Source organism: Musa acuminata, chromosome BXJ2-4 (genome assembly GCF_036884655.1).
Source record: "Musa acuminata AAA Group cultivar baxijiao chromosome BXJ2-4, Cavendish_Baxijiao_AAA, whole genome shotgun sequence".
NCBI classification, from domain to species: Eukaryota; Viridiplantae; Streptophyta; class Magnoliopsida; order Zingiberales; family Musaceae; genus Musa; species Musa acuminata.
In genome coordinates, this window is record NC_088341.1 from 45,689,955 (window position 1) to 45,715,301 (window position 25,347).

General features: G+C 38.6%; 7 protein-coding genes across 13 annotated transcripts; 1 reads left to right on the forward strand and 6 right to left on the reverse strand.

Moving 5' to 3' along the window:
- Window positions 1–3,609: 3,609 nt before the first annotated feature.
- Window positions 3,610–4,536, reverse strand: LOC103982340 (auxin-responsive protein SAUR32). Its single transcript, XM_009399243.3, has one exon. It carries the CDS (start codon window positions 4,216–4,218, stop codon window positions 3,826–3,828), a length of 393 nt encoding a protein of 130 aa, XP_009397518.2. The 5' UTR covers window positions 4,219–4,536; the 3' UTR covers window positions 3,610–3,825.
- A 317-nt stretch (window positions 4,537–4,853) lies between these two features.
- Window positions 4,854–5,839, reverse strand: LOC103982339 (uncharacterized). The gene has a single exon (XM_009399242.3). It carries the CDS (start codon window positions 5,478–5,480, stop codon window positions 5,001–5,003), a length of 480 nt encoding a protein of 159 aa, XP_009397517.2. The 5' UTR covers window positions 5,481–5,839; the 3' UTR covers window positions 4,854–5,000.
- A 550-nt stretch (window positions 5,840–6,389) lies between these two features.
- LOC135611240 (cytochrome b5-like) lies at window positions 6,390–8,908 on the reverse strand. The gene is made up of 4 exons (XM_065106769.1): window positions 8,759–8,908; window positions 8,564–8,675; window positions 6,960–7,026; window positions 6,390–6,759 (listed from the first exon to the last, which is right to left on the reverse strand). The coding sequence occupies exons 1-4, from the start codon at window positions 8,860–8,862 to the stop codon at window positions 6,509–6,511; spliced, it is 534 nt and encodes a 177-aa protein (XP_064962841.1). The 5' UTR covers window positions 8,863–8,908; the 3' UTR covers window positions 6,390–6,508.
- Window positions 8,909–9,809: 901 nt separating this feature from the next.
- LOC135611241 (F-box/LRR-repeat protein At3g48880-like) lies at window positions 9,810–15,837 on the reverse strand. Of its 4 annotated transcripts, none has more exons than XM_065106773.1 (5): window positions 15,311–15,837; window positions 13,834–15,226; window positions 10,660–10,933; window positions 10,531–10,547; window positions 9,810–10,301 (listed from the first exon to the last, which is right to left on the reverse strand). In XM_065106773.1, exons 1-2 carry the CDS (start codon window positions 15,835–15,837, stop codon window positions 14,743–14,745), a joined length of 1,011 nt encoding a protein of 336 aa, XP_064962845.1. In that variant the 3' UTR covers window positions 9,810–10,301; window positions 10,531–10,547; window positions 10,660–10,933; window positions 13,834–14,742. The 4 variants fall into 4 exon arrangements, with proteins under 4 accessions (XP_064962845.1, XP_064962843.1, XP_064962846.1 ...); XM_065106771.1 differs by having other exon boundaries at window positions 9,810–9,945; window positions 10,103–10,547; XM_065106774.1 differs by lacking the exon at window positions 10,531–10,547.
- On the reverse strand, window positions 15,722–19,287 carry LOC103982334 (mitochondrial import inner membrane translocase subunit TIM23-1). 4 transcript variants are annotated; one of them, XR_010486478.1, is made up of 3 exons: window positions 18,574–19,287; window positions 16,385–16,479; window positions 15,722–15,861 (listed from the first exon to the last, which is right to left on the reverse strand). XR_010486478.1 is itself a non-coding variant. In XM_065106775.1 (2 exons), the coding sequence occupies exon 1, from the start codon at window positions 19,148–19,150 to the stop codon at window positions 18,575–18,577; it is 576 nt and encodes a 191-aa protein (XP_064962847.1). In that variant the 5' UTR covers window positions 19,151–19,287; the 3' UTR covers window positions 16,575–16,591; window position 18,574. The 4 variants fall into 4 exon arrangements, 2 of the variants coding, with proteins under 2 accessions (XP_064962847.1, XP_064962848.1); XR_010486477.1 differs by having other exon boundaries at window positions 15,731–15,870; XM_065106775.1 differs by lacking the exons at window positions 15,722–15,861; window positions 16,385–16,479 and adding an exon at window positions 16,575–16,591.
- A 494-nt stretch (window positions 19,288–19,781) lies between these two features.
- LOC103982333 (uncharacterized) lies at window positions 19,782–21,836 on the forward strand. Its single transcript, XM_009399235.3, has 3 exons — window positions 19,782–20,014; window positions 20,135–20,222; window positions 21,528–21,836. Exons 1-3 carry the CDS (start codon window positions 19,901–19,903, stop codon window positions 21,656–21,658), a joined length of 333 nt encoding a protein of 110 aa, XP_009397510.2. The 5' UTR covers window positions 19,782–19,900; the 3' UTR covers window positions 21,659–21,836.
- Window positions 21,837–23,478: 1,642 nt separating this feature from the next.
- On the reverse strand, window positions 23,479–25,176 carry LOC103982332 (dof zinc finger protein 1). Its single transcript, XM_009399233.3, has 2 exons — window positions 24,938–25,176; window positions 23,479–24,509 (listed from the first exon to the last, which is right to left on the reverse strand). Exons 1-2 carry the CDS (start codon window positions 25,157–25,159, stop codon window positions 23,697–23,699), a joined length of 1,035 nt encoding a protein of 344 aa, XP_009397508.3. The 5' UTR covers window positions 25,160–25,176; the 3' UTR covers window positions 23,479–23,696.
- Between the last annotated feature and the right edge of the window lie 171 nt (window positions 25,177–25,347).

A 25,347-nucleotide genomic window follows, 5' to 3' on the forward strand; every position in this document is an offset into this window, starting at 1 on the left:
GAACTTTAAGACCAAAATATTTGGAAATTAATTTAATAAAAGAATACCTATATTGAAAACATAAGAAACATCAAAGATTTGACTGCAATGACAAATTCAATTTGAAAATTCTCTTTTCACCAAAAGAAAAGGTATGATAAGATTATTTGAGAAATTATGCAAAACAAATATAGTAAAGGACAAAAAAATCAATCTAATATATATATATATATATATATATATATATATATATACACACACCTTGCAAAATCTATTTTTAATTGACATTTTCATTTATCATTGACAACCCTTAAAATAGTTATTATGAAATAGTAATATTAATTTTTTTATAGTTTATATCAAAAAAGAGATAGTATTCTTTATAATCATGAGTGGTTGAACCGATATATATATATATATATATATATATATATATATATATATATATATATATATATATATATATATATATATATATATATATATATATATATATATATATATATATATATAGTGCTCGAGTCTCACACATTTTGAACTATAAATAATATATAATATATATATATATGTATATATATATATATTATCTTTACTTAGTGATATAATTTATTATATCTATGCTTCATAAATATGATAAATAATATGTTCATATTTTTTAAGATTGAAGTATATGTTTTTCAGAAATATCATTCTTAGTTTTCTTTTAAATATTGGTTGGGTATGCATAAGTATTAATGTTTACATTAAACATAGTGCAATAAATCAAAGTATATTAATGGACTTGAATATCAAGTTAAGTTATGGTAATAAGCATACAAATGATTGACCAGAAATGACGGTTAAATTTTAATCAACCTTAAGTGAATCTAAGGCTTGAATGAGTTTGACCACAATTAATGTAAAGAAGTTTAAGTTTTAAATATTATATATGTAGAGAATCATAAGTTACTAATGCATGATGAGGTAATGAAAAATTAAATAGAGATACAAATAAAAGAGAAGTGTTATACTAAGTATTGAGATAAATAAGTGAGATTGAAGTATGAGGTTAGACTAAAAAAATAACATCTTTATCAAGCCAAAGTAAACTTAATTATATTAGTAAAAGAAGAAAAACAACTCTAAATAAGGCCTAATAAGGTTAAACCCTAAACTTGTAAACACATTAATCTTATTTTAATCTCATCCTCTTTATGAACATGATAACCACTATTTTTCTCATTCTTAATCTCATTCATTCCCTTAGCTTTTCTAGGGGGCTAGAAAACCTTTAACACTAATAAATGAGATAAGAAAAACTAAATTCTTTTCTTATTATAAGTTTTAGTTTTACATATTATAAGTTGATATTTTTAGCTATTTTTGAGTAACTTAGATTTTGAATTAATATTTAATTTTTGAATATATTTTATATGATTCTCTTATTATTCTAAAGGATTTGTATATAGAGTTATAATTGTCCCAATTTGAAGTGCATAGAATCTCTTATTTTTTCAAAAAGGATTATATTCAAACTAAATAAGCTCCCTCGAGAATATGATTATACTCTATCCTTTTGCCATGTTTTAAAATATTTCTGGTTATGTGATATTTTAATTTGAGTGAATGTCACATCTATACACTAAGATATGAGATTTATAAATTTAAATAGTCCCAACCAAATTTGAGTAGAACAAAATAGGTGTTGTAGTCGAATTAAGAGGATAGTTTAACCTCCAAATGATTCAATTTTAAGTTAAAATTTAATATGTATTTAGTTTTATATGTCGTGTAGTCTTTTACAAAATTTCATTATAGTTCAATATCGTTTGGTTAGCTAGAATAGTAAAGCAAAAAAATTTTTATGAAATTACGCGATGATTTGATTAATACTAAATAGTTCAAAGTGAATGGTTAGAAAATTGATAGTGAAATTTAGATAAATTTTCAGGTTGAGTACGGTCTATTTTATATAAGATTATATCAAACATTTTTTTATAAATTATTACTATAAATTATTATAAATTAATAATTCAAGATATATGGTTCTTAATTAAGATATCTCATCATCTTATGCTTCCAATTTGATAGGTATATTGCTCCTCAATTATTAAAGAATATGGTCTTTCATTTGTATCTTTATTTTTTAGTTCAATTAGGAAAATATAAGTTTAACTCGTTATAAAATAGTAATAATATAAATTATCGTATGTATAATATATTTTGAAAAACATGTTTCAAGTAATATGATCGTGATAGAGCTGAATGTGAATGTATGTATTTTGTAAGCATAATTATATATGAATTATAATAAAAATATCTTGTATGCATGTATATATAATGACGAACAGTATAAGAGAATATGTATTTTCTGTGATGTGCAGTGTGATAGTATACAGACATATTACGACAATTGGTGTGGAAGTTTACATATATATTATGTTGTGCGGTATAGAAGTGTACATATATATTATAACGTATTGTGTGAGAATTCATATATGTATTATAATATCGTACGGTATGAGAATACATATATATATTATGATTTAGAGTATAAAAGTTTATCAAATTGTTATATTTCCTATATGTGCATATAAGCATTTAAATTATTTTGACATAGAATTTTATCTTCATATACTGTGTTATAGGATTATAACATAGTATATGAGATGTTCATCATCAAATATCTTATACATGATGTATGTTCACCTGAATGAAAACTTATGCTTAGTGAGTAAGTATTCACCGTAAATCATATTTTATAAATAAGGATATTAGTATTCTACCCAAATAATTGGGTAGAGAACTAAGCATGTGCAAGCCTAGCATAGTTATGGACGATATTCTATGGACATTTTATGTATATAACTTTTGGATGTATTATGTTTATGTTTTTCTTTTGGTTAGAGGCTAAATAATATGTATAGAAGAAACCTTGCAATTTTGTTTAATACGTTAGCATATTTTAATTTTAAGATTATATACTTTCCATTGCACTCCTATAATAAAAATTTAAAATATGATATCATGTTTTAGAGTATGGGTATAATTTGATACCTTGTGACTAATAGTCTAATACCATATATTGTTATTTTTTATATGTTATAAGTCGCATTTATGATCATTTCATATTCTTAAGAGTTGACATAACATGATTCCTCTAACACATTTAATTTTAAAGGATTCTACACTTATCGTCGTACTACAATCGAAAACAAACTTAAGTATCCAAGAAATTTTATTGGATACACCCTTAATATAGTTTTGTATAATTCAATACTTTATAATAATTAGAGAGGATTCGATATCTCATCTGAATATGTTAGAAATCATTTATTATTTATAATGACGAGTGATTGTCTTTAATTTTTTTGATGGATAAATAGTGACAAGAGAGGCATATCGGTTGAAATATTTAGAGAAATATTTTATATTGTTTCAATAGTATATATACAAATGTTTAAAAATAATGACTGATTTATCCCAAAAAAATTCATTTTATGAGCTTTTTTACATGGGCAATCCACTCTTAGAATATTATTCTTTTTTAGAATATTATTTTATGTCTACTTGATGTAGAATTCATTTTTATTGTTGAAATGAAACAGTTAAAAATGAATTGAATTTGTGATTGGAATTGGAAAACGAATATATTTTTAACATGGGCTCTTAGTAGACCCAAAATTAATATGGAAACTTCACTACGAATCACTTATTATATTACAATACCTTAACATATTTATATATTTCCTACAAACATACATGTAAACTCGATTTCCTTATTTTTCCCTCCTTTATACATTAGTTTTCTTGGTCGTCGTCGTTAATCCACAATTAGACATCCAAGAAACCGGGCCTCTTCAACCATCAAGCTCCGAAGCAACCTGCGAAGTGGGGAAGATGGTGGTGGTGATGGTGATGGTGATGGTGATGGTGATGGTTGTGGTGGTGGTGATGGTGGCCAGCGCCGCCGCCTATCTCGCGGTCGATGGCGTCCTGAACGCGGCGGAAGTGCTCAATGCCGCAGGGGATGGCGATGGGCCCCGCCTGGTTGAATCCGTACTCCGCCGCCGCCTCGTCCAGAAGCTCCGTGAAGAGCGGGTGGCTGAGGTGCGCCACCGGCACCACGAACCGCTGCTGCTCCTCGCCTTCCGGTCCCACCCGGACCGCCATGCACCCCCTGGGCGGCGCCCCCGCCTCGGTCGCCGCCTTCTCCTTCCTCTCGTGGTGGTGGGCCATGCCAAGCTGCAGAAAGCTCATCGATCGACGGTGGTCTGCTTGGCGGTGGCAACTGTTCCCCTTCCTATTCTCTTCTTCTCCTCCTCCTGCTTCAATCCTCGTACAAAGAAAGAGAGAGAGCGTTTTCTTCTGATCCAAGGATTAAGTAGGCAACTATCGATCCAAATCTAAATCGAGCAGGCTTAGGACGGTAATGGAAGGACATATATATAGGAGGCGAGAGGCGGTGTGGCTTTTTGTGCGGTTTCGGCGTTGAGGAACGCTTTCCTTACCGGCTGATCAAGTCGACGCTCGTTTCTTCTACGTCTTATCCGTCTTCTCCGATCTGATCGCCGCGCGTCTCCTCTCACAGGCCGACGCATCTCCATCTTCTTCTTGGTTGACCAAAGACTTGAGATCATTGACTGGCCACCGAGTCGCGCACACGCGTGCCGACCCGTGACGGCCACGGGGCCCACGCGGAACACGATGGAGAAGCATGTGCAGCTCGTGTGGTTGGGTCGCTGAGTACCGGTCCAACACGTTTGGCTTTGACGGTCGCGGGACCCACTCGGAAGGTAGAACGGATCGGCCGACGACGTGAATAACGTGTGGTAATATACTCGAACTTAAATCGTTAATACTCCTTCAAACCTGCTAATAATAATGACTAATAGTGATTAATCAGAATTTATTGGACGGATTATAACGGGTATAGATATGTCGTCATCATTACATCGATACATAGTGATGGGCATAAATGTAATTGCACGAACAATTTAGACGGACACACAGTTCACATGGGAATGCATCTTCTGACGTCCTCAGGCACCCACCTCGACTTCAAGCTTCTTCTTCTCCTCCTCCTGCCCCTCCGCCTCGTCGACGAAGGCCGAGATGGGGAACGACCTCCCGATCCCCACCGCCGACTTGAAGTATATCTTCGCGGCATCGGCGTCGGTGATGCTCATCTCAGTGATGGGCACCCACAGCAGCACCTGCTTGCTCCTCACCCCCGTCATCTTCTTCATCTTCTTCATCTCCACGTACGCCGTCACCACCCTGTCGTACCTCACCCGAGTGTTGGTTCCGGTGAAGAAGTGCTCGTACGGCTCCTTCTGCTTCATCCACACGAAGCCCGTCGCCTGCACCCACCCGCACTCTTCGAGGTTCCTCAGCGGGAGGACTCCTTTCGGGAAGCCGACCGCCTCCAGCATCTTTACGGAGTGGCTGTGGCATTCTTCCGCGCCGTAGATGATCTCCGCGCCTTCCCTGTCCTCGTTGCTGATGACGAGGGAGCCCATGGCTAATGCAAGTTTTGGGATGCAAGCCTTGTCTTAGAGAGCTGTCATTTATACAAGCAGTTTGCGAGCAAGGGAAGGTGGAAGGTGGGGAAGTTGAGCTAATAGGAACAGTTAGGTCATCTAAGATGTGTCAAGGTGGGTACAAGGAAGTAGAGATCGCCACCTAATTTATATTCATCTAACAAATAGACTATGATTTCCATGAACTTGTTTGGTAATTACTTGGAATATTAGGAAGTCATCAAGAACCCTTTTAACATATCCTTCCACGTTCATCGATTTGCTCATATGTTGAAGCTGCACAAGAACAAAGCAAGTAATTGAATTGGCAACTTCATTAGTTCATCATTGGCAACCAGCCAACAGAGGATGGTGTTTGAGGACTGCTGGATCTATGAAGATGAGCAAACCTAAAATCTTGCGAGTACTTGACAAGGTTACAAGGATTGGTATCAGCAGATGTCTCAGACATCATTACTTTGAGTGACTGCAGAGCCTGCATGCAAGCTATGAAATACTAACCTCTTTTACAAGTTGATGCATCTAATGAATCTTTACAACCATAATATAAGACTAAAAATTCCCAGAAATCATATTTGGGAAGCAGCAAAGGGGTGCTCAATAACATTCTCAAGAGTATTAGTCAAATTCTTGGGTGAAATATGATGGCTACAAAAAAAGGAAGGTTTCCCAGCAACATAGCATGAGCAAAAATTAAGCTTCCAGCCAGAAATCACATGATAGCCAGTAAATCTGAGATTTCAAACAACAGCCATGCAGCAGTACACAATCAAGCACCAAAAAATTGTCAATGGACTATCAGCAGCTTTGGCAGATATCTCACCAACACAAGAAAATCACATTTCCATCAGAAAGAACCAAGTTGATGCAAATTTTAACCAACAGGCGTGAGAAGGCAATCACTGCATCACAGTAAGTAGCAATACATAATAGTTCAATAATTTCCAAGTCTTTAAATTGACTAATGTAGCGAATTTTGTAGAGGACGAATAATTATGACAGAATGCTTAATCTGCTTTGGTGAAGCGCCGGACAGCAAAGGCTAAGCCCAAAATCATTATGGGCACAAGGAACTGCAAAATTCTGATTACAAACTCTGAAGTTTTATCTGGATTGTAGGATGCTTGCTGAGGTGGTATGTAGGTGCCCTTTGTTGGAACTGTTGAAAGATCTACCTGCCCAATGTAGTACTTGGCCATCATATCCCTGGCAGAATTACTATGACCTATATCCTCGAAATCATTGGTGGCATCTTTTCCTGCAGAGAGATTCAGCAGAGAATTTTACTATACTTTGTAAACATAAAAGAACATAAACTTCTGAATTTTGACTGGTCTGATTATGATTCCTTTCGAGTAAAGCAGAGAAAGCATCCAACAAAAATCGTAATCACAAGGGACAGCAAGTTACAATACAAGGCAAGGGTCAAAAAGAAAAGGAAAAAGATTGAATTCTTACCGGTTACTGCTAGCAAAACCTCATCGCCACCAGGATGCTCATCCAAAAATGGGGTGACATCATAAACCTGAAACGATCAATCATTCACTGGCATTAGTCAGCAGTGAAAGAAAATGTGGTGAACATGTTTAGTGACAGCAATATGTGTTAAGCATGAGCACACAGGATTTTCACATAGAACCTCTTCGATGAGTAATAAAGCTAGAAGATAGCATAGAATATCAAACCAAGTATTACAGCTGATTCAGAAATTAAGTCAATAACACCCAGTTAAGTGCACAGGATCCTAGTCCAAAAAGTATTGGCAGTTTAACGACTACTTTAAATTCTGGAATTGGTTGTGATATTTGAATGTGCCTAAACATATCATCCTTTGATCACAAGGGATGCCTTAAATGGCTAAATATTTATTTAAAGAATAAAAAGGAGAAGGAAGAGGTTAAGGATACATATCATTACCATTATTCCATAATTTTTATAGTTTCTGAAGCCAGCCAGCTAGCTCGTGCATTACAGGTTTCACTAATACGAGACCAATTAAACTTATGCCTAAATCTATGAGGTTCAGGTTTTCATTTATGTTATGTGCTATAAGGATACAATTCGATATAACCCTTCAACCCATATGATACATGCTTCCCTCAAAAAATTGATAAAGAAAAAACATCATTTAGAATGAAATCTAGACAATCATAAACAATCACAATTAATTGATTAGAACTGCTAAATGCGAATAACTGTTGAAAGCTATACGATTTACTAAGCCATAAAAAAGTAACTCCAGAAAGTCTAGCTGTAGAGAATATTTGGTAGGACTATGTTACCAGAGATTATTAACATGCTATAAAATCAACCTGAAAAGAATTAGAAACTTGGAAAGATCATAGGGGTGCACAACACATTTGGTTGGAGGAATATCTGGCCAGAGACTAATGAAGTCTTAGTCAAGAGTGCATCTTGCCTACTTCTAGTCTCTTGCAAATTGAAGGGTCTTAATTGAAGCCAAGGCTACTCATGATTAAACTGACTACTGTATATGTATCTTTTTTTCACAAAAGAAGTGGTTGGTTTTGCCATCAAAACCCTTATAGTTTATAGCATGGGAAGATCCTTTAATATTTGACTTAAAAGGGATCATTTATTATAAACCCATATAAAATCAGGTACTAACATCCTTTGCCTATTGTTCTATATGCAGTTGGGTGTAACGTGAGGCCTTCACATCAAAATCAAATCTTTTGCTAAGTGCCCCAGATTCATACTGGTGAATAATTAATATTAACGGCAGCAAAGGTTACTGCGAACATGCCAAACCCTATTTGGGTGTCACGCAGCATAATCTTTATTAGCTAATAGGCAAATCATGTGTTCTTTCTACAACCAACTCTCCAAGAATCAACAATCCGAACCCTGTGAAATAAAGAACTCTTTTTCCCACCAAAATTTCCCCTTTCTCACAGATCTCAACTGAGCGACCTTCAAAATAAAGAGTACTTAATAGTTCTTGCCAGAAATTTCTAACGCCGACAAATCCATCAAAATCAACTAATCGAACACACACACACACACACACACACAGAATTGGTAGAAGAAAAAGGTAGGACCTTTCCGGAGATGATGAGCCAACAGTCTTTGGCGACGTTATGCTTGGAGACCTCATCGAAGCGATACACCTTGGAATCGGCCATTTCCTTGATGCAAAGATCGGATGCAAATCTGCAAAGCAAGGAACGAATTGCAGGTCACAAACCATGCAAAAGAGGATTAATAGAGCGACAGAGAGCTGGAAAACCTCTCACCTACTCCCAGGCTGTAGTCCACGATGGCTGCTGCGGCTGCGCCGTGAACTCCGCCATCTCCACGGAGTCGATTTATCATCTCCAAATGACGTATATGTCATCATCCTTTCTCGCAAATTACGGAAATATCCATCAGTCGGCACTTCGAAGGGCAAAACCTTTCCTCTTTATTGACTTACTACCCGTGAGGTACCTGCTTTCTAAATGGCGGTTGGGTCCGATCGACCATACGGGGTCCACATAATTCAATTTCTAGTCACTAATGCAGGTAGAGATTGGGTTCAATGCTTTTTGAATTTCCTGTAGCTTCATATTCATTTTTTTTTACTATTGATAATAAAATCCATAGTCCTTTTTTTCACTAGTAATTTTTTTTTATTGATAATTAAAAAAAAAATATTTATAATCTTAATATTATCGATTTATTTTTTTTCCTAATAATCTCTTATTATCCTCAGTCAATATCGTTTTAGTTACCATCGATGTTACAATATTGCTCATTTTTAAGATCAATTGTCATCATCATCGTTTGTCGTCGATGTTATATGACCTCGACTATCAGGAGGAGGATATTTATAATGAATAATTTAAAAATATTTATATGAGATTATAAATAATCTTTTTTTATTAATTTAAAATAAAATAAAAATTAATTTATCCCATTATCTTAGGTAGAGATATCCCTACTTACATTGACACTTCTCCGACCTCTTACTTACCTTCAAAAGCATTGAAATAGTTGGAGATTAAATCGTTTGAATCCTAATATTGAAATACATTCAATTCAAGAATGAAGAAATTTATTATAGTTATTATTCTGTCATTCCTTTACAGTGTATTCTTCTTCTTTTTTTCTCCCTTAAAAAATTATTTTTTACATCGACAATACATTACGCTTTAAAAAAATCATTAGGCATATGGTTCAATTAGTTCCTTCATTAGTTCAATCAATAACTTAGTGATCGAGACTTGACCGGATAGAACAATGATACAACTTTGTTTGGAACACTGTTAGGGGCAATTTTCTTATATTTTCATGACAACCTTCCAATAAAAGAAACGAAGTGTTATGTATTTGGAAATTGCAGCCAAAGAAGAAAGTCAGATTCCTCACGTCTAATGCCGTAATACACTCGCAATTCGATCCTAGCAGCCATATGACCGGTTCAATTGTCAACATTATCATTCTGCCAAAATGAAGTTGATGTGAGCCACCCATAGTCAACTGTCTTGAGCAAATAAGAAGGCTTTTTTGTCAACCTCAGCTTACGTTGACCCTTCACCTTCTTTTCCGCTCCAAGAAAGCATTATCTATCAAGATGCTAAGGATCTCTATGTACTTACTGAGGTCATTACGGCAGAAGAGGAGACGGTACATTCTTTCTCCACAAACAAACTTTTCATTCTTTCTGGACCACGTAAGATATCCTTCAGCAACTTGGCATCAGTTCCCAATAGGACGGGTAAAGTCTTCCTTGTTTGGTTGCCTTTCAAGTTACATGCACTCTTTTCTGTGATAGCATCAACTCTTTCCCACTACAATCTGCATACAAGAGGAAATGCCAAAGTTTTAGGACATGTAGAAGGTGCACTGTGGCATTTATTTCATACGAAATCAACTTTCCTCAACATTAAAAACTCAGTTTGCATTAATGGTTCACCACACAACTTGGTACTGCAAGAAGCTTTCTCTCACATACTCGGGTGTGGTTGGCCATTAATTGTATAATTATGCTGTTAAGCAAAGGAAACATCAGAGATTTGACACTCACTTTCCCGGAAGGAGTTCCTGAAGGAGGTAAAATCTGACTTTAATAACATTTAGGAAAACAAATCCACAAGAATCCAATGCACAAATATACTGATCTACAGAAATCAGTTGTGATTTGTATAAAGAATACCTGCACCGAATAATACAGTGCGCTGTTTCATTCATCTTTGACGAAAATGCATGTTCACGTCTGTAAACGCTTGGCCGCTGCACAGGCAGCCTCAAGATCCCCAAGAAAGAAAAGGATTCTATCCGGAATCCCTGAGTGATGCTCTTCAACGCCTTGTAGAGGCGCTACATCATCGCAACTTTCATTTCTGAGATTGCGCATGCCCAGGTATTTTTGGATTTCACCTTGATGGATGAGATAGTAATCATTACCTTCTGTGATGATCCTTAGGCCCCTGAGATGCAATACCCAATTGTTTTGTTCTGAATAAGCAAAGAAGCAGAGATTTGATGCTAACTGGTATAGAAAATCTACAATGCTATCATCGAGCTACAAGCTCTAACATATGATGAAGTTAAAATTACTTTTCCAGACAAGAGCATAAAGTTTCCCCCTTGGGATGCTAAATTTTTAGTTGTTAAGACTTCTGACAATCTTAACCTTCAAGGAAAACCACTGCTTAAAAAGAATATCTTCTATGGGATGGCCAGAATTGAATAAGAATAATATGCCAAAGGGAAAATACCAGAGAAAGCATAGTCCAATTCGAGTCTCTGCTGTAATAATTAACTACAGAATCCTCAATTTAAGGTGATTTGTTATAAGAAGGTTGCACTAATTGTCAATCTGGTCTGGAATTAGTGATTGTGCCAAAACAAGTCACTTGCTTGTGAGAATGTATTACTGTATTAGATCTGATCACTGTTGAGGCTATTAAGCATCTTTCTTACAGTATCTGACAAGCCAATCTTGTCTGATAGTAGTCCTAGTCATAACAATAAAGTTTGACAAGGTTATCTGTCCTAATTTAAGGACCACATTAAGAGACCAAAAAATAAATCTCTTCAATACGAAAAAGAAAGGTGGATTTCCTAAGAAAGTAATCCTCATCCTGAATAGCCCTTATTCATAACAATTAACATTGCTAAGATTACCTGTATTAATTTGAGGACCACATCTAAAGACTCTGAAGAGACCAAAACAAAACTTCTCTTCGATATCAAGAATGGCATGGACATAGCAATTAGAAGGAAAGAAATGGGAACAGACACTCATATATCAAAAAGCATGTCCTTTTGATTCTCTTATAAAGGTTCTTTGGGGCCAGACAATAAAATTTCACTCAAAGATAGATAATTTGAGACAGTAACCTCTTTAATGAGACAAGTTAGTAATGTCTAGTGAAGATTTCTTTTCTCCAAATTACAAAAAAATAGAAAATTACTAGTCAGTTACTTCCGTTTATTAGACTAAGCTGGTTGATTCTTTTCTGCTTGTGAAACCTAATACTGCATATCCCTATCAGTTATTTATGTTAATTTAACATTAACATCTAACCTGGTAGGGCAGCAAAACAAAATTCTATATAACCCAAATTTATGATCAATGAGCATCCATACACAATCATTTTTAAGAGTAACTCAGATATGCATTCTTTACATACAGAAAAATATTAGCTGAGGAATCTCCAGCCCATGTTCCAATCAACCTATAATTATAAGTATACTTATAATGGAGACAGAAGTTCAACTATTTTTCAGTAACAATAATAAGTTGTTAAGCTTATCTATGCAGTCTGTGTGCTAAAATACCTCAGTCACAAGGGATTCTTAGTTCAAACAAATCTTTCTTTAGTATTTCAAGGAAAATCTTTGTGCAACTCCACTAATCAGATAAAGCAATTGGCATTTTGGGTTCACTTTTTACATAATGCATCAGTTCCCTACTGATGTTTATACCTAGGTGAAATTTCCAAGCTGTGGAAATATACTCACTCTTATTGCAGAAAATTGGTAAGATAGCTATCTACGTAATGCAACTGATTTTAGTAGGGAAACCAATTTTAGTTATCTTCTGATTATGTCCATGAGTAACATTGAGTTGATTAGATGTGTTATGTCCTTTAAATGCAGCATATTCCCATTGAAGCTATAACTTTGTCACAACTTACAGGCAAGTTTCCATACACCAGTCAATCTTGTTACTGGAGCTTTACTGAAGAAGATGTATAATACAGCTTTGAAGCATAAAACACTAAGAAAACATATTGCAACTTGCAACATGCACTAATCTACTAATTTAAGTCTTTATTTGATCTGCACTACAACCATCCATAATAATTAAGTGTTGCTAAGTTTTAATCACAAAGTAATTCGATACCAAGCTACATATATCTATACATATAGAACTCTGAAGCAATGTTTCTTAAGGTGATTTATAATGTCAACTTCTGTTTGCAGATCCTTTTTTAGAAAAGGAGGACGACACAAGATGAGCCAAAAACTTACAGTCCAAACCGGTCACATCGGTGTTGCACTATGTATACATCCTTCCAGGATTTGGGATCAATTGGGGCATAAAATGCTGCACAGTCTCCTCCCCATCTTTCCTTAAATAGGTTGGACCACAGTGCATCATCAGATGCCAATACCCTCCACTTTCTGCACACTAGATTTCAGCATGAATCAGTATTGAAAGCCTTTCGAAGGTAGATGCACCCACAGTGGTTACAATACCAAATTTATAATACAATAACTTGTGTACTAATTTTCTGCCTTGCTCCAGGAAGCACTATGATCAGAAGGATAACTTCACATAAGCAAGCATGCTATTTGGTGCCATAACATTCTATCACAGCAATTCTTAAGGATACGAACTGAAAGCTTCTATATACTTAGATAATTGAACCCCGAAAAAGAAGTGCTAAAAAATTGGATAATTAGTGAGCATGTCAAATTAAGCTGCCAGTGTATTAGTTTACAATACCTAAATGAACTAACACTCCTATCTGTCATTGCCATTTGTGATCCCAAAGCAAGTTCTTTTTGCGCCCAACGTGATCTACCAAGTACCAATTACACGTCTGACGAAGACATATATGAATTGCCGTGCAAACCTGTCCTTTTATTAACATCTAAAGTTGCTTGACACTTATCATGAATCAAGAAACGTATTTCCAGTACAAGCTACACAGATTTTACGATAATGTGTCTAATTCCATGGCGAACGGCATAAAGCTACAAAAAGTGGAAGGCAATTATGAAGAAACCGGCGTCGATTAGGGAGAATTCGGCAAGAACAAGAAACGCGAAGATCTGCTGCGAAAGGGTAATAAGAGGCGGACCGATGGCAGACCTTGGGGAGCAGCAGCGAGAGATCTATGGTTCAGCAGGTGGAAGATCTTGAGGCACAGCTCCCCCGGCAATCTCTCCATGCCCAAATCTCCTCACGAGAATTCCCAAGCGGCAGCGAGAGAAGAGAGAGAGGATGATGCTTCGGCCGAACGCTAGCATTGCAGCCCACACCCTTCCGCCCCGTCTCGTGATTGGATGCACCGACATGGGACCCAAAGGGCCATGAGACGCGCAAGACGCACCACGTCATTCCACGTGTGCGCGGATAAAGACGGATTTATTCTTAAATCAAAAGCATCCTCTAAATAGTCTAAATAAGCTGTAATTCCTCAAAAACACTAATTGAGAATTTGTCGAATTAAAAATAGTTTTCAAGATTTGATATATATATATTGAAGTAAAAAACGTAATTATAAATTGTAGATTGGACAAGTCGATCGGCGTAGTTCATCCCAAGTGTCCACCCTATTGCCTTTCATTCCAAGTTGACCCCTTCTGCAGCAAGAAGACAGCTTTTGTTCTTTCTCCTGCAATTTGTGATTTGTTTCTGTATGTCGATACCGTCGGTTTCAGCAACTCTAAGCGAGAAGCAAAAGTGATCGCCTCCGATTGACACTCGCATCATATCACAAATGTTGTTGTTGTACCTGTCATCTGTTACGTAAACACAATACAGCCGACCAACAGTAACCTATAGGAACTCAAAAGTAATGGATATGCCAATCTGGCATGCTAATTTAGAAACATAAAAGATCTCATCCACTGGCTCATAAATTATCTTCTGAAACCAAAGTTTGAGACACAGCTAATTATCCTGACCGATTCCTTTTTCTTAGTTAGCTCACCAAACTAAGAGATGAAATGAACATTCTTTTAGGCCACTTTTTTCTCGGAAAACATGTAGGTTTCATCACCAGTAGAAAAATCCAGATTGCTGCTCCGATTCATCTGTCTCATATCCATAATCATCAAGCAGCTTCGAACCCTCATGTTCGAAGCACTTGATCCTTGACGCCGATCTGACCACCTCATCGTCCACTTGAAGACCCAGGCAATCCTTCACGGTCAATCTTTCTAGCTTTCTGCAGCCATTTACGATCACCACCAACTCCTCCTTCGTCAAGTAGGATTTGCTCAGCTCCAAGTGGTTCAGGTCCGGAAGACAATCCACGATGGCCCTCGCGTCTTCCTTGCCGATCAGACCGCGCACCTTCAACCGGCCGAACCTGCTACAGTTACGGCCGATCACGGCGATCATCTCCAAGAAGGAGGAGGGCTTCGTCTCCATCTCGAGCTGCTCGAGGTCTCTCCATCGCCCGACGAGCTCCGGGATGAGCAGGTCGTCTTCTAGCATAAAGTTTTCAGGCAAAGCCAGACGCTTCAACCTCGGGCATCTGATGATAGGTATGTAAATCGTAACAGACATCGCCGGAGACGAAGAAGACGAGATGGAGAGAGGCGGTCATACTCGGACTCACTTCATCGAGACGAAGGTCAGGTCTTGGATCGACGCGCCGAAGGACAAGGGGAAGAGGAGCTCCGCCGCGGAGCCGCGGCTGCGGGCGACCACGAACCTCATGAAGGCGGAGAAGGAAAGGCTGCTGAGGCGGTAGCAAGAGTTGAAGCTCCTGGAGAAGTGGCTCCACGGCATGAAGTCAAGCGACCGGAAGTCGAGGCGCCGCCAGCAGCCGGGATCGAGGGAGGCGCGCCGCCAGCACCTGCAGACGAAGGGCACCGAGAGGGTGAGGTCGTGGAGGCCGAGCCGCCGGAAGATGTCGACCAGGCAGTCCACCGGCATCTCCTCCCACCTTCTTCCGCCCTCCATGTCGGGGGAGTCTTCGTTCAACGTTGCCCTTGGCGACTCGCTCTGCTTTGCGTTGATTGGATTATAAGCACAAATCGGTTCGATTTCGAATTCGCCCGATTGAATCAGCACATTCTCGTGCCAATTTGGGTTTATGTTTTCGGACCGGTCCACTTCGAGGCTCGGGTTCGAAGGTCTCATCTACCACAGGCTGAGCAGTGACGGCTGTCCAAACTAGGCCGGTGCAATTATTAGAGTGGTACCAACAAATCGATCAGCGAGGGTTCGAATCGAAATATATTACCAGTGACCGACTCCCTCCACCTAAATTATGTCCTCCATTCTTTTTGAGTGAAAAGAAAGATAAAAAAGATATAAAGTTTGGTGAGAAAAGACAGCACATGTTCAAATAGTTCCATGGTTCCCTGTGGAGGAGTTGCATGACAGGCAATAATTATATGGAGTTTCTCAGATTATATGACAGAAAAATGTTGGCAATTATTTTCAATGGATATCCTACGAGGATTCAATGTGTCGAAAAAAAATGCTGCATAATTAAGGTAAAATCAATTAAATTTGTGATACACAGTAACATTGTTTATTTCAATGAACAATAACTAAAGGTGAACTAAGTGAACATTTTGAGAGAACCTTAGCAAATAGAAAGAACTAACTTGTTGAGTTCATCTTATTTGTTGCATAACAAAATCTAAAGCTGATAGACATGTAATGAACATAATCAACTTACTTGGGTATAGTGATCAGGCAATTGACAACAGCAACAGGAGGACGTTGATCGGCCATCTGCTTCCATCTACCCAGTCTGACTATTACATATGTGGACTGCAAGGCAGAATCATAGAGTCCAGAGAAGATTCATAGGCATCATCCACAAGAAAGGGAACAAGCAACGGAGAAGAACAGAGAAAGGGAAGGCACGATGAAAGAACACGACCTAAGGAACAAACGAGAGAAAAATTACAAAGTTTATAGTGGAACACATAAGTCTGATTTAAATCAGAAAGCATTCTCATCCGGTAGGATAAAGTGGAGGTTTAATTAAGTTGACAAAAAGACCAGTCATCCAAAATCAAGCTGAAAACCTGAATTTTATAACCTCTAATGTGCCAAAGAATACTCCCTCGAAAGATTTAGCCATTCTGAAAACATCATCAGCTGAATATAAACAGCAAGTTGTTTATATTCCATTTTCTTCTAAATTGCTAATGGCATCAACTAGTTAGTGTAAGAATTATTTTCCTCCATCCCCTTGATATGACTGACCCAAATTAGTAGACCACATTTCCAGATTGTGAAGTTGAATCATCCCTAAATTATATTTCATCATGTCAGTGCTTAATCTGGTGAAGATGTCATCTAAATTATAGTTGGTAATCTTGCAACAATAGCTGGTTTCTTCTCTCTCAGTGTCTTACTCATACATTTATCTAATGCATAAGATTAAAGGTCAATACATTCTCTTCATGGCACAAACCAACCGTGTTTTAAAATGAAAATTAGGTGTCAGCATAGCAATTAAAATCTTAGACGAAGTAGATACCACGGTTAATTACTCAACATAGCTATTAAAATCCTATGAGCCAAAGAAGTGTATCATAAAAGACTGTAAAACAAGAAATTATTAACATCTGACTAATTTTTGTGATTATCCACTTTGGTCAAATTCATTTTACCCTATGCGCAAAGATATATTTTTATTACCATTTCTTTTTGAATAGTCCATCATATTATTGCAATAACTGAAATATAGTAATTCATGTCATTTCCTGGTACTGTCTCAAAATTGCCAAAAAAAGTAAATGATGTAGGATTTAATGCATGAGCAAGAAGAAAATCAAAAGACGAAAGAGTAAAGACTAGCATACGAATTGGAACATGAAAAAGTTACATGCCAAAAAAATGTAACTTAGCTACAAATGTTAGAAAAAAATCCTTGGAAGTCATGAGAAGTTTCTAATGTGCCTCAAGGTGGGCTTAGATGTGAGGGAATCTATAAAAGGAATTATGTTTTGCCGGTGACAATTCCATGATAAGATATGTCAATACAATGTTAAAGTAAAACTGAAAAAATGATGCCAAGATGGCATGGTGGTGCTTTGTGTCTCTGAACTAATTAATGTTGAAGGACAACAATAAAATTTCCAGTTTAGCAAAAGATATGATTGTTCTTCATAATATTTTACATAAACAAAGAACAATGTCACTCTGATTACCTCCAAACTCCGAAACAAGTAACAGTGAAAAGAAAAATTCTATGCATTTTTCAGGACAATGCTTCCACCACCTACATATGAAAAATATACCTAGAATTCCTGTTAAACCAAATGAGCAAACAAATTACAATCAGTTCTAGTTATAAACACAAAAATAACTTTCGAGCAGCTCGACAATGGTGCCAATCCATAGAATGCATTCATTCAATAGGAAAAAAAAAAAAAAAGAGTCGATCCAACTTCACCAAGCAGAACCAATGGATCTTTTTATACGTCACGAGAAAGTAATGCCAAAAAAGTATAATCAACAACATCCTGAACTCATGGATGACAAGATCAGACAAGGAGCATGACAACATCTAATAGCCAAAAGAAAATCTTTGATCACAAAAAGAATACGGAAGACATTAGCAGGATTCTGACACACAAATGCAAGATCCAAGCAGCTAATGTTCTAATTGTACTTTACCACAAACAAGTAGCACAGGATTATCTTGACAAGCTCCTGATTCATGCAAGCAAAAATCCATAATATGTAAAACTTATCACTTGCGATCCTACATCAACTCAGTTGTTTCTAATAAGCTTATTGCAATAATCTTTCTGACCCTCCGGTCATTCCACCAAACGCGTTAAGGTCAAAATTTGGTATATCGATAACATAGACTTATCCGAAAGGACAAAAGAGAGGGAGAGATCGAACCCTAGATGGGCACGTATCTCCTCAAGACCTGCTTCCCCGCTACAGCAGCTCCAACCATGAGCCCGCCGATGGCGCCAGCGACGGCCGCCGACCGCGGCCCGTTGGCGGCCTTGAATACGGCCCCGGTACCGAGCCCGGCGACGACGCTGTTGACCCAGTCGTCGGTATCCCTCGCGGCAACCATCCCGCTCTCAAGCCCGGCGTACAAGAGGCCGATGACGCCGACGCGGTTGCCGATCCGGCGGCCATCCTGGCCGCAAGAGTTAAGGATGCGGTTGAGCCGGATCTTGACGGTGTCCCCAGGCTCAGCGGAGCGGAGAGAGCAGCGCAGGCCGAGCGAAGCGCCAGCAGCGGCACCGGTGAGGTACCCGATGCCGGTGTAGTAGGTGAGGTTCTCGCCCCAGGAGCGGCGCTGGGCGACGGACTCCTCCTGGAAGAGGAACTCCGGCGAGGTGGGGAGGTCGTAGAGGGTTCGGTAGGGGATCTGCAATTCGTGGTAGGGGCTGTAAAGCCGCCGCCCGCCCGAACCCTGGCGATGATCGGCGTCGTCTCCTCCGTACGTCCTCGGATCGGCCATCTGCGATCTTCTTATCTCTTGGGTTACGGTGGATCTCTAGATAGTGGTGGCGGAGGAGGAGCTGCCGACGCCGCCGCCGGGGGTAAGGGTGGGAGACGAAGGCGGCGCGAATGGAGGGGGCTTCGGCAATTCTATCGAGGGTTTTTTTGTATGCCCTCAGAAATATCCGGGCTGTTTCGTGGGTCCCGCCGGAATCAGGAAGGAATCTTCCGGGTTGCGGTGTTTGCACGCGCGTATTGTCGCTTGTATTATTTATTTATTTTTTTATTTTTTGAACAAAAATTGGAGCCTAAGTCTAACTGATATATATATATATATATATATATATATATATATATATATATATATATATATATAATACAATGATTTTTCCGAAAAAGTTGGCTCTTTTTATCTATTCGATTCAATTTAAATTAGATTCGGAAATTTGTAATTAAGTTTGAGATAAAATAGTTAATATTCGTTGGATTTAAATATAAAATCTGGATAGTCAAATTAGATCTTTAAATATAGGAAAATTTATTATCTAAGGGAGATCAAAATATAAAAGAAAAATCATAATATAAAATAAATTAATAATGGGTTTTTTTTCGGAGCGTGAAAGGGAAGCCGATACGGAAGATAGATTAGGTACAAAGATTCGATGTCGCGAGCATATATATTGATAGCCAAAAGTATCCCCGTTTCTTGTGGTATTCTTGCCCTCAAGTCGGCGACGCTGTTGACTTGGCCTGAGAACTGCAGAGATTGATGGAGTTCTGCCCGATGTGTGGGAACCTGTTGCAGATCGAGCCGGCGGCGAGCGGGCGGAGGCTGCGCTTCTTTTGCCCCACCTGCCCTTACGTCTGCCCCGTCACCAACAAGGTGGCTCCTTTTCCGCATCATCTGCTGTCTCACTTCTCGTTTGTTATAACCCTGTCCATGCTCGCATTGTGTTTGTTGATTGGTGTTGACCCACTCTCTTGTTTTTCTTCCACCGTCCAGATCGTCAAGAAGCAGCATTTGGCGAAGAAAGAGTTGGAGACCATCTTCAGCGGAGCCGACGCCATGAAGTTTGCCCCCAAAACCGCAAGTATGTCATCTCTTTCACCCTTTTGCTATCACTTGCTTATTCTTCTCGGTTCTCGTTTCTTTTGGAACCCACTCAAGCAAAAACAAAACAAAACAAAAAAAAAACGGATTTTTAAGTCCAAACGCAAAAGGAAAACAGAAATAAGAGACGAATCACAATAGCAGAAGTTATAGATTTCTTATGTGGAGGATTTTCGCACGAAAAGACACCTGATAGGTGGAATGATTTTTTGCATTTTACTTGCTTGCTAAAATGCCGATGACAAGGTTTGAACAAACGGATTCTTTCAGCGTATGCAACAACACGTGGACAAACAACACTTTCTGTTAATGCCTGGTATAATATGCGTCAAAGCATGTCTTTGATCTACCTAAAGTACCAGCAATGAACATACATTGGTTGGAGTAATTTAATAATGATCTCGGATGGATGGATATAATTATGGGTTCTATTGGACTATAGGTACTTTCACATCCAATTGTAATCTGCATGTTAGGCATAGCATTTGACACTGTTCTGTTTCAAGCTCGAAACCAGGGAACCACTCTGTTGCGCCCATAGGAAAATCTATTGGTTCAAAGTTTAGATGATAAATAAGTTCATCCTTGCCCTTCTGTAATTAGCATGAAATAGTCTACTAAGTTGTAGGTTCGATTCAGGTTGGCACCCTTGAAAAGAGTACCAATCTTACATGTCTGTAATTAACATTACATGGTGAAACCTATCTGTTTTCTTATAGCGGGCACTTTCTTACTTTTAGCACCACTATTTTTTAGTTCCAACTAATTCAGGGGTAAAATGCATCTCTTTTCACAACAAAACACCTAGAACCTATTCCAATTGTTAGGCAATGCCACTTATGGTTTGTAATACTTAGACTGCCATATTTCAGTATTTTATTTGCGTATTTGGTAATATATTGCAGCCTTGATCATGAAGCAAAATTCAAAGTTAACATTCTTCATGGCCATGTCAGAAATTCTGTATATTATGTTACTAACTTATTTATTCAAACGCGTAATCTACAAGCACAGCAACATGCCAGCCATAAGCATCGATTCTCTGGAATGTGCTTTTCCCACATTGAAGTTTGTTGATGTCAATGTAATTAGTCAAATTAAGAACCATTGTCTCCTTTTCTATTGTTTCAATAAAGTCAATTTTTGTCTTCCTCTACGTCTTCCCAGAGCTGCTAATCGGGAAAGATAGAATACACATAAGTTGATTATAAATTTGTCCTTATAACTTGAAAGCATTAAATGATAAAAATGTGCACTCATGGATCTTTTATACTTTCTCCTGCAGCAACCTGTCCAAGATGTCACAATGGAGAGGCATTCTTCAGACAAATGCAAATTCGATCCGCTGATGAACCAATGACAACATTTTACAAGTGCTGCAATGATAATTGTCAACATGAATGGCGAGATGACTGATATACCAAACGTGACTATATCCAATGCCATCTAAGAGTGAAATTCCATGCATTTTTCTGGTTATCTATACTGTCTTATTAGATTATGGAGCTGACTCCAAGACAAGATATGAAAATCCAAAATATTAATACTAGGCATTTGTCAATTGAACTTATAATTTGAGTGGACGTTTACTTGATTGTGTCTCATAACTGTTTTTGAAAGTACAATTTGTCAAGACCTAAGGCAACCTCCTCATTATACCACTTAAAAAGTTTGTGTCGATTTGGTTTGTTCTTGTTCCTGATCAGATTAGAGACTACTATGTTGGTACCAGGAGTTGCTGCTATGAAAGAAATTTTTTGTGTGATCCTATTAAAAGATGAGAAAATTTTGTGCTTGCTATGATGATCAACCGATACACCTTTTGGTTGTGGCATACTTTGGTAAGTGCATTTGCACTTAGATGGTATATTTGAACTTTTAAGGTCAATTGTCCAATACAGCAGATGGCAAATTCTACTTTGACGGAAGATTTTTCAAAAATTTCAAACATTTTTTTTATATTGAGCTTTTAAGGCCAGCCTCATAACTCAGATACTTTAATATTTCATTCACTATCAGTAACATCTTGTAAATCTTCATATAGTATCAGTAACATCTTGTAAATCTTCAAACTTGTCTTACTTTGTAATATTTCATCTACTATTGATCGATGGATGAATTATAATCCTATTTTATCTTTGCAATTGTTTCCAGGCTATTGAAACTTATTTGCCTATAAGTTTTATGAAACTGTTTTTTAGGAGTCTATTGCTTCTGATGAAAACAAGAAGAATACCTGATAAGCAAAACATAATATGAGACTCACAGATGCAACATGATGTGTAGATAATTTAAGATTCAAAGGTAATCACAAGTGATGTGTTGAGGGAGACGAAAACTACCCACTCTTTACATGTGATGTAGCTTATGAATTTGCAGAACTAATACTTTTACCCTTCAAATCATCAATCTGGTTTCATGTATAAAACTTGCATGAGGCATCTTCCTCTTGATTCATCATTGCTATTTCTTTCCAAGTTGCTAAGAAGCTATGATGCTCATCTCTCAAAAAAATTAAATGAAAGAAATTGAAAGCAAGAATTTAAAGTGGTGATAAAACTAGAATGGCAGAGTTAATCTGCTGAGGAGGCACAATGAGGATTGGCATAATACATTATCTGAGAAATTTTGTATTATTTTTCACGATTCATCTTACTATTATTTTTCATAATTCATCTTACTGGTACATATTGATATATCGATTAATTGTCAACGTGGTACGTACTGACATATCAATATTATCGTCCGTAATATTGATACATATCACTCGTATCAAATAATAATAATCGCGATAAGATGAATCTTATTATTTTTACCTTTCTATACACATATCACTCATAGATCTATACCAATATTCTAATGATAGTGAGATATTAATTCAATCAATACCGACACGAAGGGATGAAATTGTTTCTTTAAGTCTTTTGGATGATTGCATAGAGAGGCCAAGGCAGGTTGAGGGTGTAATCATAGGGAGCAAAAGTGAGGATTATGTTAGTGTGTGCAGGAATCATAAGATGAGAAGCTTTTCCCTGAGCACACATGAGCTGCTGGTTTCCAGCTTTCACGCCACCGTAGGCACTCTTCCGCCACCATCTCATGCTCTCAAGCGGAAGAGGAAGGACGTAAAGTGGTGTGGTGTGCTCTCATGGCCAAGAGAATGTTAGTTGGGATGATGAGACTCTGACTTCTCATAATGATGGGAAGACAAAGGCTGCAGATTTAGCCGCACACCACAAAGTCAACCCCATGAGAAATTTTACATGCATAAATACTACATCCATTCCCTTCTCCAACAAAATGGCACAACGAAGTCAACAAAGACCTACTTGTCAAGGCAAGCTGGAATGAAGCTTCAGATATCCACAGTGATGAGGTTGTATAAGAGAAGTAAACCAGTTGAAAGGAGTGAATGAAGAAAGCTGGACACGATGTGCCATGAACACTACTACCACTACCATGAGCCTCCTCCTCCTCCTCCGATGATACCGTGCCAAAAACCAGGAGGATCACTTCCTTGTTCCTTGTTCTGATGGAACTGATCGGAAACATTGATTGATGGGACTACTGGCCTCAGGTCCTCGAAAGGAAACAGCAGCTTACCACTAGAGTTCGCCTGGATTCCGGGCAAGCTCCTGTACCCAGCAATTCCATCCAAAGGAAAAGTGAGAGTAGGTGGTCTGAGTTGTTGCAATCCGAATCCGGATGGGTATTCGGGCATGAAAGGGCCAAGGTGGTTTCTTGCTTCCATCTCACTCTTCAGTAGCTCCATGGTAGAGAGAGGAGCGACAGTGGCAAAGGTATTGCCAGGGTGGCTATGTTGGTGGAGGTCCTGCCGGGCCTCATGAAACTTTGGAGCTTCGGGGCTGGTGGAAAGGGATGCAGATGGAGGGATGAACAGAGTTGAGGCGGTAGGTAACGCTGCTGCTGCGGAGGAGGAGGATTTCGTGGTGGTGGAGGAGATCAGGGAGGATTTCTTGTTCTTTCTTGAGCCACCACCCACCGGGACATTCCTGAGGGATCCGCCATCGGTCCAATACCTCCGGCAACTCTTGCAGAAGTACCGGGGCTGCGTGAGGCTGTAGTTGTTGTAGTAGCAGAACTTGGTGTTGGTGGAGCTGCACCGGGGGCAGCCCAGAGCCTGCTCCTTGTGCGGCCTTGGCCTCCTCTCCATCTCCTGTGACCTGGCAGTGGTGCATGTGTTGCCTCCCGCGGTGGTTGTGATGGAGGACGCGGACTCCTCCACGGGCTTCATCAGCCCTATGCCCTGGACAGCACCGGCAACGGGAAATCACCATGGGGCAAACTCAATTAGAGGAGAACGAAACGATCACTTGAGAACTGTCACCAAACAGAAGCTTCCGAATGAAAGGGAAAAAGAAGAGGAAAGAGAAACCACACGGTTTGGACAAGAACAAAGCAAGGCTGACACTTTTTCATGTCACTGCTTTGCTGCGTACGATAAAAGGAAAGCAAGAAGACACAGATAAAGGAAGCAGAGAAAGCGGTTTGCTGCTTTCAAGAGTAAAGGTGGTGGGGGTGACAGGCTTAATAGCTTAAGGCCAAAGGATGAGAGAGAGAGAGAGAGAGAGAGAGAGAGAGAGAACTAAAGAAGGTGCACTGAGCATGCAGATCCACAAAGATCAATAGATAGAAACACAAGATGAAGCTCATCAAAATCTGGAGCAGCTTTACCTGAGGCCACTGGGTAGCGTCCATCCAAAGAACAGCAGGAAGGAGACGAGGAAGAGAGCGCTTTCCACAGGAACGGACTGCCTTAGAGATGAGGAGAGGATGATTCCTTTCTGCAACACCAACCCATTCTTTAATGCCGAGATCTGTATTCGAGGGAGGGAATGTGTGCAGGTGCAGCACACGTGTGGGGAGGGCCCTGTTTTGGCCCCAGTTTGTGCGCATGAAGAAAACAGAGAAGGTGGACGGTGAACATAAAGGCCACTGTGGAGGGGGGAATGTGAACTATGATACTTTAAGCTCGTGCACTCCCACTCCCATTGAGGTTTGGAGATGGATCAACCTGCCATGGTCCGGATTAGATGACAGTGGGGCAGCGAGGTGTGATGTGATACTTCTACCTATGATGGCAA

Excerpts from the sequence above, each read along its gene's own strand:
- LOC103982334 (XM_065106775.1), bottom strand. The coding sequence starts at position 19,150 with ATGGCCGATCCGAGGACGTACGGAGGAGACGACGCCGATCATCGCCAG.
- LOC103982339 (XM_009399242.3), bottom strand. The coding sequence starts at position 5,480 with ATGGGCTCCCTCGTCATCAGCAACGAGGACAGGGAAGGCGCGGAGATC.
- LOC103982332 (XM_009399233.3), bottom strand. The coding sequence starts at position 25,159 with ATGCGCACAAACTGGGGCCAAAACAGGGCCCTCCCCACACGTGTGCTG. Across the intron at positions 24,510-24,937 it reads ACGCTACCCAGTGGCCTCAG|GGCATAGGGCTGATGAAGCC; the intron begins GTAAAGCTGCTC and ends GGTGCTGTCCAG.
- LOC103982340 (XM_009399243.3), bottom strand. The coding sequence starts at position 4,218 with ATGAGCTTTCTGCAGCTTGGCATGGCCCACCACCACGAGAGGAAGGAG.
- LOC135611240 (XM_065106769.1), bottom strand. The coding sequence starts at position 8,862 with ATGATGACATATACGTCATTTGGAGATGATAAATCGACTCCGTGGAGA. Across the intron at positions 7,027-8,563 it reads GGCTCATCATCTCCGGAAAG|GTTTATGATGTCACCCCATT; the intron begins GTCCTACCTTTT and ends TGATCGTTTCAG. Across the intron at positions 6,760-6,959 it reads GGTTTTGCTAGCAGTAACCG|GAAAAGATGCCACCAATGAT; the intron begins GTAAGAATTCAA and ends ATCTCTCTGCAG.
- LOC103982333 (XM_009399235.3), top strand. The coding sequence starts at position 19,901 with ATGGAGTTCTGCCCGATGTGTGGGAACCTGTTGCAGATCGAGCCGGCG. Across the intron at positions 20,015-20,134 it reads TCTGCCCCGTCACCAACAAG|ATCGTCAAGAAGCAGCATTT; the intron begins GTGGCTCCTTTT and ends TCCACCGTCCAG. Across the intron at positions 20,223-21,527 it reads GTTTGCCCCCAAAACCGCAA|CAACCTGTCCAAGATGTCAC; the intron begins GTATGTCATCTC and ends TTTCTCCTGCAG.
- LOC135611241 (XM_065106774.1), bottom strand. The coding sequence starts at position 15,837 with ATGAGACCTTCGAACCCGAGCCTCGAAGTGGACCGGTCCGAAAACATA. Across the intron at positions 15,227-15,310 it reads CTGACCTTCGTCTCGATGAA|ATGCCCGAGGTTGAAGCGTC; the intron begins GTGAGTCCGAGT and ends ACCTATCATCAG.